Source organism: Pleurodeles waltl, chromosome 10, assembly GCF_031143425.1.
Source record: "Pleurodeles waltl isolate 20211129_DDA chromosome 10, aPleWal1.hap1.20221129, whole genome shotgun sequence".
NCBI classification, from domain to species: domain Eukaryota; kingdom Metazoa; phylum Chordata; class Amphibia; order Caudata; family Salamandridae; genus Pleurodeles; species Pleurodeles waltl.
This window is the reverse complement of record NC_090449.1, coordinates 1,039,087,127-1,039,102,100: the sequence shown is the minus strand read 5'-3', so window position 1 is coordinate 1,039,102,100 and position 14,974 is coordinate 1,039,087,127. Positions and strand designations below refer to the sequence as shown.

General features: G+C 44.3%; 1 protein-coding gene across 3 annotated transcripts in view; it reads right to left on the bottom strand.

Moving 5' to 3' along the window:
* AZI2 (5-azacytidine induced 2) overlaps window positions 1–14,974 on the bottom strand; it is a 99,294-nt gene that overhangs the window by 16,188 nt on the left and 68,132 nt on the right. For all 3 annotated transcript variants that reach the window (XM_069212007.1, XM_069212006.1, XM_069212009.1), the window contains exon 7: window positions 4,467–4,528. In XM_069212007.1, the coding sequence (XP_069068108.1) occupies window positions 4,467–4,528 (62 nt within the window). The remainder of the gene's footprint in view (window positions 1–4,466; window positions 4,529–14,974) is intronic.

The window sequence follows — 14,974 nt, the reverse complement described above, 5'->3', positions numbered from 1 at the left end:
TTGAAGTGAGCGTCTTTTTCTGACGCTAAACTTACTTTGTTTTTTTAAGGAAATGGGGCTTCGCATCAGAAACCTTGGGTGGCTGCATGGGAAAGCCCGTGCACCACCAATGGTACGCCCCCTTGGTGTTAAATAATGCAAAGCAACTCTATGCACTACTTTTGGGTGATTTTTCTACCGCTAAACAAGTTTAGTGCTGGAAAGAAAATTAGTAAAAAAAAAAAAAAATTAGCGTCACTTTGAACACGGTGCTAAAAACTTGGTAAATATAATCCCTTATGACCCCGCTCTTCAGGCACGCTTTCACTAGACTTGTCCCTCCCACAGCCTTACTTCTGGGTGATCGGTCTCCTCGCACCAGATAGTGATGCCCTCGCATAATGGAATTCTTTTTCAGGGAGTGCCCGACCACCTTATGCTCAGGTGCATCACCACCTTTTACTGACTCTTACTAAATAATTTGAAGTTATTCTAAGAATGCGTCCTAAAATAAGTGGTTTTTTTTTTTTGGACAATATTTTTGCCTTCATTGTGTATTTCATAGGTTCCCATAATAAGGTTGAATGTGCAACCCCTCTACCCCCGCCTCATACCCTTAAACACTTGTGCAAATTAGAATAATTATTGGTATGTTGGACGCTCCTGGACAAGCCCATCTTGATCTCCTTTTGGCATCAAAGCTATAAAGAGTCCCTTCTTCCACACGACCGCATCATGGCTTTTTGTTTTTCTCTGTCCAGGCAAGATAGCTGGTCTCTCCCACTTTCACGTGTACCTGGTGGTCATGAGTTTTAGGTGAGTTGATGACCAAAACAATGACTAACCATGACTAAACAGCCAGGGCTTCAGAGCTTTCCTGTACCCTAGTAGGAAGGTGGTTGCTTTGAGCCCCGGAGGCAGTCGATTCCAAATTTAGTCAGTGCAGATGCCAAAACTCCTGCCTCCAAAAGTGGACTATTTGCAAGTGGGAACTACCAGGCTTCTGGCAGAGCTAGAGTAGAGAGCCATGCCGGGCTGATACTATCTAAACCTCTCCCTAAGAAAAATGGGACCAAGGCTGTGAAATTCTTTAAAGGCCACACAAAGGCCCTTGAAGAATATGCGCTTCTTTACGGGTAGCCAGTGCAGTCTCCTAATGGCTTGTGAGGCTGAGCCGAATCTAGGGACCTTCAGCAGCATATGAGCTGCTGAGTTTAGCAAAATTCCCAATTTGTTCACAGAATTTTTGGCAAATTTTGGTACAGACCATTACAGTAGTCTACTCTTACTATAACTAATGCAATATCAATCGTCTTTATCGTGTCAAATGGTAAGAATTGAGCAATTTTCTTCACAATGCGCAGGGAGAAGGATGCAGAGATAACTTTATTGACTTGTTATTTAAACGCAAGTCTTATCGACCAGGACGCCGAGGTTTTTTACCTTCTTAACCGGCGTCAGAAGGGCGCCTAATTCATCAGGCCACAAAGCGGGAGACTACAAAGTGGGATTATTGCCAAACAAAATAGCTTCTGTCTTAGACAACTTCAGTTTAAGACCGTTTTTGTCCATCCAATGGCTCACTGTAATTCACGAAGCTCTGGAAGGTGTTGCTCATATCAGAACCCTTGTCAGATAGTGAAACCACAATCTGGGTGTCGGCGTAGAAAACCAGCGACAACCCAAATGGTTTCATTAACGCTGCCAGGGCGGTGTCAGAGCGTTGACTCAATGATGAGCCCTGTGGTACCCCACATGGCAGTGTAAAGGGTTCCAATATAAAGTCTTTAAAGGCGACTGTTTGAATGCAATCTGTTGGGAATGATCGCAGTAGGTTAAGAGCAACACCCTGGATCCCCAATCAGTCAATCAGAAGGTCGTGGTTGAACATTTAAAATGACGCAGGTAGGTCGAGCTGGATGAGGGCAGTATTGCCACCTTTATCCACTTAGGCCCCGATTTCCTCCGTGGCCACAATGCGTGCCGACTGTGCTGTGGCCACTACGGAAACCAAACTGTGCATCATCGAGCGGACTATTGTTCTCCAAAAATGCAGCCAATTGGGTGTTCGTGGCTTTCTCCACCAGCTAGGCTGGGAAGGGAAGCCTGTAAATAGGCTGGAAGTTGCACCTGTCCTGCTCATTTAGGTTGAGTTTCTTCAACAGTGAAGAACCGCAGCAGCCTTCCACTGCCTTGGAAACACGCCAGAGCTTAACATGGCATTGAAGATCTTGGCCAGTTGCAGGGCCACTACATCGGGGAGTAGGGGAAAATCTTGGGTGGACAGGGATCCAATGGCGATCCCAATTTCGTCTTGGAAATAGCCAATGTGACTTGATCCTCCGAAAGCAGGGTGAATTCGGTACGGATGGTCATGTCTGAAATCCCTCAACTGACTTCCTTGCTCTTCTGGCAGGTAACACCACTGGACGAAAATCTGTTAAAGATTACCTCCACTTTTTACTGAAAAAAAAAAAAAAAAATCGACAGGGAGTTACAAAAAGCCTGACTACCTCCTGCTACGTTGCGTGCGGTTGGAACGGAAAGTTTTGTGACAGCCTGAAATAGTGCCTTGCTTGAATTACTGGCTGACTTTATTTGCTCAATAAAGACGTGGCTTTTTCAGCCAACAGAAGTTTTTTTGTACAGCACGATTTGTAAATTTCTCTCTATAACAGATCGTGATCTCGCCTTCAATTTCGCTCTTGTCTACGACACCGTTGTTTTGCTACCTTAAGAGTGTTTTTGAACCAGGCTGCAGTGGGATTACATCTGATTGTTTTCAATGTTGTTTTGCAATCCTATGGCGTCACTGAACCAGGGTGCAGTGGGCTTACTTCTGCTGACTGTTTTTGATTTTGGGGGAGACAGTTTAGTGACCGCTGCCTGCCATCCTGAAAAATGTGTCGACATTAGCTCAGTGTCGTTGGTTTCTTCTGGCTAGAAGCCAGCAAGCAGAGAGCTGAGCTCCATGGCCTGAACCCTTTGCCATGCACGGAAGACAGCAGGTTTTATGACTACTTTGATAGAAGGGGGATTCACTGGGAAGCATATTTGCACGGAAAGCAACCCTATAATCTGTCCAAGTTAGAGGGGGGGTGATGGGCAAGAGAAAAAGGGACTGAATAATGGTAAACACTCCATCGAGTGAATGTCCTGCCAAATGCGTAGGATCGGCTACTAATTGAGCAAAATCAAAACAGGTCATGGTATCACCCAGCAGTTCTCGGGGTCCAGCCTGTTCTTGAGATGGACATTCAAATCTAACAGAGTAAAATCTGATTTGGTTAGGGAGGATCCAAAAGTTATTCCATAGCATGAAAGAAAGGGCTTCTAGGCACCTGCGGGCGATAGATCAGCGTATGAGCTAACTTTTAGTAGACAGATGGCGCAAGAAAAATGCAATATGGCGATGGGTGACCTATTTAGCTACGGTTTTATTAAATCTTTTGCTTAGATTCAAATTAAACAACATTTACTTAGGAAAGGAACTTTTTTCAAATATCTACAACTCGAGTGGACTTTTGTCTGTTATTAAATTCTATATAACCAATAAGATTTATTCCGCATTGATCATTCTCTCAACAGGAGACCGTTTCTACTACATATGCAATAGTGCTGTCACCATATCTTAGAGAGAACTTTGTAGAAATTCAAGGGTGATGGGATTAATCAGACCATTCCAGAAGTTTCCATTTGGATAAAAAATAAATAAATAAAAAGATCCAGTAACTGCAGGTCTTTATAAACTTTACATTTTTCCATTTAAGTTACCTGTGGTCATTAATTATCAATAGTAGATCCATATTGTTTATCGTTGTAAGAATGAGCCTGCAACATGGGAGTTTATGCTGTGAGTGTTCTTTGCTAAGACCCTTCTGGAGCCAAGTAATGGAGAACCTAGGAAGCTTGTGGATCAAGAACTGATAATCATTCATAAACGCATAATTTGGTGAGTTCATATCTTCTTGGAACATCTGAAGAGCAGACGGGTGATGAACCTTTTAGAAGGGACAGTATTATGGGTTAGTTAAGGATCAGATCTTTAGGCTTTATCTGCCCACACCCTTGTCTGACAATATAGATTTGTTGCAAAGAGACTGCTGCAATCTCTTTTACAAACTACTCTTGACACGTAAAGATCTATTTTCCTATGATGTAGTGTTTTCAAAAATATTGCTTTCAGCACTGTGATGTTATCCGTCCACATTTTAAGTATGCAATAGTATAGTTCCCTTTCTTTTTCACTCAAAAAATAAATAAGAAAAATTACTGGCAAATGTATTTTACCAAAAAGCTTTAGGGCTTGAAATGTCCCTTTTCTTGTGCATTTATTAAGTTCTAAATCAATAAATAAACAAAAGAGGATGACACTCAGTGCATGGTTTAAGTAAGGAAAAGTAACAGGCAACCATTCTTCTGACTTTGTGCCATGTCATGCACAGCATACCATGGCCATCGCTATCTCAAGTATCACGTGGCTGTACCTTTGCAAGGTCCCATCCGTTTGCGGGTCGTGGCCAAGACGACAGTTCGTTGGAGTTTGGTCCTGCAAAGAAAACAATTAATTGAGTGAATGATACACTGAAACAGCACAGTGCCCAAAAACCTGTTTGGATGATAATGTTACAAGGACCCATTAGCATACACCAAGTCAATGTTTTGAGCTAAGCACTGAGGTGTTGAGAGGAAATGTACCATGTAAATAACAATACACCTTTAAGTAATTCTAGCCTCTTATTGCTTGTGGTAACAGTAAACTCTTACCCAACATCACTGTTCATATGAAAAGAGGTGGTCTGACTGTGAAAAGGGCGAGAGCTGAGCCATCCAGCTTGGACAGAGGACAGCAGAGCTAAAATGGTGTTGTGAGGAAGAACAAGTTATTTACCTTTGGTGATGCCTTATCTGGTAGAGACTATCTAGCCGCATATTCCGTATCCTAGAATATTCCCCAGAAGTTAGACTGGATCTGGATATTTTTTTGCAATCCCCTTAAGCGTCGGTAAGTGCCGTTGATCGGCTCCACGTGTCATCCTCCGCACCGGAAGTGGAGTGCATGGTGCTTCAACCCACTGACTTCAGTTCTTGACTCATTTTCCACAGTAGAAGCACCCAGCCAAACTGAGAAGTGACTAGTTTGGAAAAGTGAGGACCTAAGGATCTCTTATGTGGGAAGACAGTTTGCAGAACAGGGAGGATGGGAGGGTCAGTAAGGAATCTGCAGCTAGAGTCTCTACCAGATAAGGCATACCAAAAACGGAGTAACTTGTTCATCTGATACCCGCAGACTCTTTACCTCAGAATACCAAAGCAATCTCTCCCGAGGTGGGTCTGCGGACTATTTGAAACTAAGAAATCTTGGAGGACTGGATGGGCAAAATGCCCATCTCTCTGGACTCGACAGTCGAGGTAGTACTGTTTGGTGACCAAGTGCGGTGATGCCCACGGAGCTGCTTCACAGATGTCCAGGACTGGGATTCCTGTAGCCAACGCAGTGGTCGCAGCTTTAGCTCTGGTGGAATGAGCTCCTAAGCCCTCATGGGGCTGTTCCTTGGCAATCGCATAGTAGATATTAATGCAGCGAAAGATCCATCGAGAGACGTTCTCTTCTGAATTGACCTCCCTTTCTTTGCCCTTGTAAAATACAACAGAGTTGATCGTCCACCCGGGAGTTTTTGGTACAATAAATGTAGAACAAGAGTGCTCTTTTTGGATCCAGGCGGTCGAGTCCACCTCTTCTAAAGAAGGATGGGGGGGCGCGAAAAGGTATGCAGGGTGATGCGCTGCCTGACTCAAAAAGGAGTGACCACCTTTGACAAGAAGGATGTTTGAGTTTTAAGAATCAGCTTTCCTGGGAAGAATGAAGTGTGGGAGGGTTAAAGTGCCTGCAATTCGTTACCCCTCCTGGCAGATGTTATCGCCAAAAGGACAAAAGTTTTGAGAGATAGAAGACGTAGAAGGCAGCTGTGCATCAGCTCAAAAGGAAACACACAAATCAATACTCCATGGATAGAAGAAAAAGAAGAACTTCAGCCAAGGCTGCAGACAGAGGATCAACCGATTTAGATGTACACAAAGCCACAAACCTGTCCCATCGGCAGGTGTAAATCGTTTTAGTGGAGGAACACCTGGCTGCCAGAATGACATAACATTCTTTAGTACGGGAGATCAAACAACCTCAACCATCACTGCTCAATCTCCACGCATGGAAGTGGAGACCGGACAGGTTTAGGTGAGGTACCCTACCGTGTTGGTGTGAAGGAAGGTCATCCCATATAGGCAGCCTGACTGGAGAACAAGCTCATGTTCTGGAGTTTGGGATACCATACTCTCCTTGCCCAGTCCGAAGCCACCAAGATGATTTGGGCACAGTCATTCTCTGAGAAATCTGGACAGGAGTGGTATAGGCAGAAAGATGTATAGAAGTCCTGAGCGACACTTGAGATGAAATGAGTCTCCGAATGACAGCCTCCTTGGCTATTCCACCACACAGAAGTGCTGGCATTGCGCAATCTCAGCAGTGGGAAACAGATCTAACCAAGGCTTTTCCCCAATCTTGGAAAATACCTTGCACCACCTGTAGATGAACACCTGATGTAGCCTTCTCTTGACAACAGGAAAAAAAAAAAAAAAAAAAAGGGGGGCTTTCAATGCCAGTGGGATGGCTCATCAGACTGATGTGGAGATGAGACTCCGCTGCTGACCAGAGGCCTCTGAACTCCACCTCTCCCAGGTGCCAACCCCCAACCCAAAAGTGACGCATCTGTCACCACTGTGAGCTCTGGGTGGGGAAGAGAGAGATGTCTGCTCTTATCCCAATCGCAGTCCATGAGCCACCACTGCAGGTTGTTTGCAGTTTCCTCCGACATCTGGACCATGTCTGAGAGATTTCCCTGATGCGGTGGCCACTGGGTCTTCAAATCCTACTGTAAAGTCTGCATTTTGACTGTGAGGCTACTGGGTCTCATCGCCTCCTGCATTCTGTCTCACCAAAACCCAGGACAGAGGTCGAAACATCAGAATCATAGCCTGAAAATCTGACTCACTATTCCAGAGCAAATGCAGGAGAGCTGCCATAGTCTGCAGGTGAAGAAGGCTGCCCGGGGTGAGCCCGCCTTCAACAGCCAATCGTCGAGGGAGGGGAAGATTGGAACCCCTGACCTCCACAGATGTGCTACAACCACTGCCATCACCTTGGTGAACACCCGAGGAGCAATGGTACTGGTAAGGCCAAAAGGAAGCACAGAGAACTGATAATGCTCCTGGCCCACCATGAACCACAGGTAACGTTTGTGAAAATAGGCATCCTGCAAGTCCAATGCTACCATCCAGTCTGCAGGGTCTAGGGCAGCTAAGACCTTAGCCAGGGTGAGCATCTTGGATTTTTTCCTTTTTCAAGAAGTAATTGAGAGGGCACAGATCTAATATGGGACAGAGGCCTCCATTCTTTTTTGGCACCAGAAAGTAGCGGGAATAACAACCACGACCATTTGTGATGCTGGTACCCTCTCAATGGCTCCTGCAGCCAGAAGGGCCAGTACTTCCTGTTGCAAGAGTGGAAGGTGGTCCTCTGTCAGCTGATCTGGGGACGGAGGAAGTGGCGGCGGGTTTTTCTGGAAAGGCAGGGTATAAACCCAGTGGACAGTTTGGAGCACCAACTTGTCTGTTGTGATCTCCTGCCACTGGAGCAGATGGTATTGGATTCTGCTGCCAACCGGGTGCCCATGCTGGATTAAGGGCATACAAAAGAGGCTTTGACTGTGTTAACTGGACTTCTCTGGTCTTTGCTCCTTTGTTGCAGGGACTTATGCCTTCACGCTGGAGGGAGATCTTTGGCGATTTTCAGAATAATTGGGGTCCTCTGGGGTTTTGTAGTGCCCGTCTGATGTCCGAGCAACCCCTCAGCAGTGAATGTCGAGTCCTGGGTGCATAAGGCAGGGTTTGGCGCCTTTTTCTTTGTGCAACAGGAATACAGTTCTCGAGCCTTGGGTCTTCTTTGTTGCTGGTCTTCTTGTGCCCTTGGAATCTCACATGCAGGTCTAGGGGAAGGCCACTAAATACTGCATTTAGTGGGCATTTAGGGGAGAACCTAGTAGTGACCAATGGGTCATCTACCTTAGGGTGGCTACACCCACTATGTTACCACTTCCTGTGGGTAGAGGTCACTTCCCTATCCTCGATTGACTATTTTCCTACCATGCAAGATGGAGGAAAATGAAATGGAGGGATCATCTCGCATGCAACACCTCAGGGGTGGTGCAAGCTGGGAGTGACCAATCCTCCTGTTCTTTGTGCATTTTCCCACCGTTGCTCCCGCCAAAAGTAGGGATTGGCAACGGGGGCGGCCATCTGCTGCTAGGGGGTTGAGCTTCAAGGCAGTAAGCCCCCCCCCCCCCAGGGTTCCAGAATCTTGTCTGGTGGAGGCAGGCTGGTTATGACCGGCAAGAAACCATGCCAGGGCGAGTTAGCTTTTGCCGGGGTCACCTCTAAGGTGAACCCGTGGATACATTTAGCAATAAATCCAATACTGGTAACAGTCTGGCTTCATTGTCCTGAATTGTTTGATACCAACCAACCCAGGGTTCAGACAGGCCATCATGCAGATGTGAAACTCATACTGACCAGTATCCAGCACTTGCATGTAAAATGGAGGCTCTGTTCACTTACTATGTCCCAGGCTTGGCAAGGACGCAGTAGGGGCATATTGCTCATGCATATATGACCTCACATGCAGTATAGTGCACCCTGCCTTAGGGCTGGAAGCCCTGCTAGAGGGGTGACTTACCTATATTGCATGCAGCGTGTAGTGGATAGGGCACACATGTTGTGTGCAATGTCAGTTTTGCATTTCAGGAATGCACCAGGACACTCAGCCTACAATGGCACTGCGGAGTGCACTTGGATGCATGGTCCCCGAGGGTGGCACAATCTGTGCTCCTGCCCTCAGGAGCCTACCCTAGGTACTCTATGCCCTGGGTACCTAAATACCATTTACTAGGGACTTATAGTGGCAGCTAAAGATGTTGCCAATTGTTCCAATGCATCACAACAGTCTTGGGAAAGAGATCTGGCCCAGGGAACCTGGATAGCAAGGGCCCTGGGAATTAACTTTGAAACCACATCAAATACCAGGCAAAACGTGGGGGCTAGCCATGTCAAAAAGGCACTTTTCTTTTTTAGGCGACTGATAACCAGGAATAAGGCTGTGAGATGAACAAGTCTAGTGGAAATCATGTCTGATGAGCGGGGTTATAAGGTTTGGTATTTAAATGAGTGACCAAGATTCCTCAAAAAGGTTTAATTTCGAATATCTAGAGAACACTGCTTTTCTGCTGGCATTGTAAAACCAATAATAGTCAAATACAGAGATGTGCAAGAGTATTACTGCCAATACAGCATAAGGGAAACTTTTGTTGAGTTGCTGCTGTTCAATTAACTTGAGTAGCCCAGACATTTCAAAGTATGCCATGTCAAGTGGGGCCGTCCTTTCTCCTTTAAGTCTGATCAATATCAGTGACGTATTTCTTTAAGTTTGGCATGAAATAAACAAATTGTCACTGGCTACACAAGTCGCATTTACCAGCATGTGCATGACAGTGAGCAATAATCGAACAATCAGCTATAGTTCAGAGTTCTGCAGAAAGACAGAAGTATGGAAGACAGGCAAAAGTAAAGTACTCTGAAGAAATTTAACCAGTGAAAGGGAGAGCGCTCCACGTGAAAGTGTTAATACTGCCAGAGCTCATGCACCTGGGCTGCTCAAGCAGTGCAGAACCTCACCCCCTATACAGAAGAGGTGCCGAGATTCACTGTGGGGTACTTCAACCAGGTGTGTAACTTTTGGGGGAATTTAGAAGGCTGTTACATGTCCCTAAATAAATGTATTTTCTGCTAAAAAGTTGGGTACAGGTGCTTTTGGTCGGGTATCAGGAGGTGTCTGTCTGTTTTCACCGGCAATTCTTACATACACACAGACAAAAACGCACACACACACTCTCTGCTTTGAAAGTCTTAAAAACATGTTGGTTATTTTAGAGAAAGTGTTTTCTCTCACTTTGTTCCCCTATCAATCCGCATTCGTCTCCCTTTCCACTGCACCCTTAAGGCACTCGTGCTCTGTTTTCGTTTAATGTATTTTAACTTTATAGCACAGGGTGATTGTTGGAAAATCTGAACCTCACTCACCCCCAATCTTACTGACCAGGCTTCGCCCTTATTTCAACGCGGGGAAAGCACTCTATAGGAAGCAACTAAAACTCAGCACTTCGCGGGTGTTCTAACAGTATCGAGCTTGAAATATTCTGCAGAAATATTGACCACAAAATCATGGAGGTGCGTAGAGTGAGCCAAGTACAGATTAACTCTTCCTAACTCCACAACTATGTACATTGTCTGTGAATATATATATCTCCAAGAAAGAAGTGACTCAAACAGATGATCTCATTAAAGAACAAAAATATATTTCTACTACAACGTTTCTGCTTCCGCCTTCCTCAGGTAGTACAAGATGGTTTGCTCAGTGGCTGCACAGCTGACACTGGTGGATTTTCAAAAAGCATCATGAGTGAAGATTCCAATTGGAATGTGGAATCAATGCAGTCCTGAGAACTCTTCAGATATGCAGAAATCAAGTGGTATTGTCAGTGATGTTCAGTCCATCTGGATGCAGAGATTTTAAACGGTACATCCAGAAATTTTCTCTGATGTCCAGTAGTTCTTCCTTTAAAACATGCTCCACAGGGAAAATCTTCAAATCTGATAGTAAATGGTCCACAAGGTTAAAATGGTTGGCTACAGGCTGGTCAAGTTTCTTGTTAATTAGTGCCGATTTGTGGTTCCTGAATCGTGTACGGAGGTCATTCACAGTTTGACCTACATATTGTTTTTTACAGCTTTGACGTTGGCACTGAATCACATAAATAATGCATCTAGAGCGACATGTAAGATGCTGTCTTATTCCATAGGTCCTTTTTGTAACAGAGCTAGTTACTGATTCCAATTGGAATCTTCACTCATGATGCTTTTTGAAAATCCACCAGTGTCAGCTGTGCAGCCACTGAGCAAACCATCTTGTACTACCTGAGGAAGGCGGAAGCAGAAACGTTGTAGTAGAAATATATTTTTGTTCTTTAATTAGATCATCTGTTTGAGTCACTTCTTTCTTGGATATTACATTTTCTTGTGGCTCTTTGTATCCTTTGGGATCCAGATTTTTGCCCTGGCTGGCTGTTTTCTTGTGATCCTGCATCTTCCAGTATATATATATATATATATATATATATATACACACACATACATATACACACACACACACACACACACACACACACACACGTGTGTATCTTCGAGGTCGATGGAGGTAAGAGTAGTAAATATATACCCAATTTACTGCCACAATAGCGGGGTCGTCAATATGATACTTTGGCAGGAGGACATTGCGACACTAATAGTGTGCATATAACCCACTCCGTGCTAACACGTTTAATATCAAGTCAACAAGCACCGCCCCTATAAGAATGCAGTACGAGGCTACCCCCGGCCCCGAATTCCTATGCACTGGGGTACACCGTGTGCAGCTGTACACCACCCTTTCCGTTAGAAATGAAGGTAAACGGAAAGGTCTGCGGTTAGCAGTGTAACACTGGATCATATCCCTTTAAACCAGTGGTCTCCAAACTTGTTAATGTCACGCACCCCCCCACAGTTAAAAAATATAAACCATTAGGCCCCACACTCAGATTTTTTCACAATTATTTTATGAGATGGCAATGTTTAAATACGTCTAGACCTATTTAAACATTGAATTTAAGTACTGTTAATTTTTTTTTTTTATGTAATAACACGCTTCTACTTAAAACAAAGCCCTGTTATCTGTAGAATGCTTCTTTTGGCCAGAGGCTGGTGCCCCCCCTGGGGTCACTTGAGGCTCCCCTAGGGGGGCCCGCCCCCCAGTTTGAAGACCTCTGCTTTAAACTCAAGGATTCATGTGTAGTTGACAAAAAGGGACAGAACGAGAACACCCACTTAGTGAGGTCACTTGGATTACAGGAAGTGGGACTTTGTGCGGGAATTAGGACATCACGACAAAAGAAGTCACAGGACAGCGAATCAATAGACAGTGTGAATGCAATGCTCTTACAATTATTCTATTTCTACTGAATTCAAGCTTGTTACCTGCCCAGTTCTGCTAAATGATGAACGAATTATAGGAGAACAGTTCTCTACATTCATCTGTTCTCAAAACAAAGAAGCTGCTAGACGACCTAATAACTTGCAACGAGGAATGCTTTGCTTGAAAAGTGTAACGTTGGCACCATCTAGTGGTGAAAGGGATATCTGTATGAACGGAACAGTGTTCACGATTAATGAACTACAGGAATCGACTGCTTGGTAGCCGAGTTTATTTATTTATGTGTTTTTGTATAGCGCGAACATTACTGAGAGGTGTTAGAGCGCTTTACAATAGAACAGAATACATAGATATCACAATTGCTCATGGTGATAGTTATGTATTTACAAATTATAGTAGCAAAACAAATGAGACAGTGTAAAGGATAAAACGAATAGGGAAAATTAACGGAGTTACAGATTTACAAAGTTGTAGTTAAAGGTCATTAAAAGGTCATTAAAGCTCTCGAAGGTGTCGCACAACATACAGGGGCAAGCTATGTAATGAGGAAGCAATGACAAGGAGGGCTATTGAGGAAAAAATGCTTTTGGAAGAGAAGAGTTTTAAGGTCCTTTTTGAAGATCCGAAGAGGTGGTGGTGCGAAGGTTTGGAGGTAGCGTATTCCAGATCCTAGTCGCGTTGTCTGAGAAGGATGCACCATGAATATTTCCCTTTTGAAGGTTCGGGCAGCAGATTTTCAGCATTTATGAAGATCTAGAGCCAACCGATATTTTGAGTTTGTTGGCTAGGTAGCGAGGGGTGGAAGTGTGAATGGATTTGTGGGTGATACAAGCAGTCCTGAATATAATCCTGGCTTCTATAGGAAGCCAGCAAAGAGTTGGCAGCATAGGTGTGATGTTTTTTTTTTTTTTTTTTTTTTGCCATGGTAGACAAAGCGTCCAGCCGACTGTAGGATAGATTTTAAAAGAGAAATGTGGGTCTTGCGAAGGCCTGCAAGAAGAGAACTGCACTAATCCAATCTGGAGAGACCTAAGGATTGGGCAGTAGTTTTCAGGTCTTGTTCAGGAATGTAACATCAAATCCCCCAGAGAAGGCGCAGTTGGAAGCGTGCATTCTTGTCCATGGTGCCAATTTGGGATTGGAGGCCAAGGCTTTTGTCCATGATGATACCTAGCGATTTAGCACTGTCCACAATAATAGGTTTACAGTTAAGAATGTTTAAATTATCCATCCATCCATGACTGAACAGGAGGTGGGGCATTACAGGAAGAGAAGAAGGAATTCCGTTTGGGAGGGGTGCAGTTTTAGATGATGAGACGTCACCCATTCTTGGATGGAGTGGAGGGTGATGGCAAGAAGTGACATGTCATGAGCAGAGGAAACCTTGAGGTAGAGTTAGGGGTTATTAGCATTGAGGTGACCGAGGATCCCAGCTTCATTCAAGAGGGCCCCAAGCAGTTCAATGTAAAGTTTAAATAGAGTCGGAGCAAGGATAGAGCCCTGAGGGATACCTTGATTTACTGCCTTTGGAGAGGACAGATGGTTTGATTTTAATGAACTGAGATCTCCCTCTGAGGTAAGATTCAAACCATTTCAGAACTACTCCTTCAATTACCCATTCTATGTTTTAGAGTGTTAAGGAGTGTGTGATGGTTTACCCCATCAAAGGCTGCTGAGAGGTCTTGAAGGTTTAGGAGGCAGGAGCTACCCTACTGGAGTCTAGTACTCAAAGGGCATCGTTGATTATCTGTAGCAGTGCTGTTTCGGTGCAGCATCCTTGAGGGAAGCCAGATTCAAAATAGTCTAGAAAGTTGTTCTGATTGATGGGATTGGTGAGTTGCTCTGCTACACACCTTTTCATGATTTTGGCAAGGAAAAGGAGGTTAGTGATAGGGCAGAAGTTGTTTAGGTCGTTCAAATTACATTCTTTAACAGTGAGGTCACCTGGCCAGTTTTAAAGACATCAGGAAAGAATCATTGGCTGAGTAAGAGGTTAACTAGATTTGTCAGTAATTGAATGTGAATGTAGAGATCTGTTGCAATGTCGCTTGGGATAGGGTCAAGAGTGGTTTGAAGGTTTGGTTTTTAATATGTTCTTGTGAAGGGCATCCTCAATGACGTCAAATGTGTGCCATGAGCTTTCAGATTTGCAAACGTCACGCGGGGCTCGAATCGTGGTCAAGGAGCAATTTAATTTTTCAATCAAAGAACTGTACAAATTCTTTTGCTTTCTTGGGTGGGTCTACAAATTTGATGATTGAAGAAAAACGGGGGATTCCTGGTGGTTTTGATAAGGTCAAAACATTTCTTTGGTTCCTGGCAGAGTCAAGGAGCGATCTGAAGTGATTTGATTTTTCCCTCAAGATATGTTTGCGATATTGCAATCTTGCATACCAGAGGTAAACAAGATTATTGGTAGACGGTGACTGTCCATTTCTTCTCCAGGATTCTTAGATGTTTTCTTTCATCATTCAGGGACTTATTGTACCATGGGACAGAGGGTATGGGCCACTTCGTTTTGCTTTGCAATGGAGCTAAATTGTCAAGACAGAAAGGATGGTAAAACAGTGAGTAATCAGCTCATGGATGTTAGAGTTGAGGCTGATAACTGGTAGTACCTTCTTAGCAGTGTTGCTGAGGGTCTTGAGGTTGATGTTCTTTGTGCTGCGAAACCAGAAAGTTTCTCTTTTTGGTTAGCCCAGGGTAGCAATATGCAGGTGATGGAGTGAGAAAGGGATGAGGAAGTGGTCGGACCAGCCTACTGGTATTGGATCATAAACTGTGAGCAGGTCATCTTTGCAAACCATAGGGTCAAGGATGGAGCTCGGGGAGTGTGTTGGTTTAGAGTTGTGTTGTAGAAGA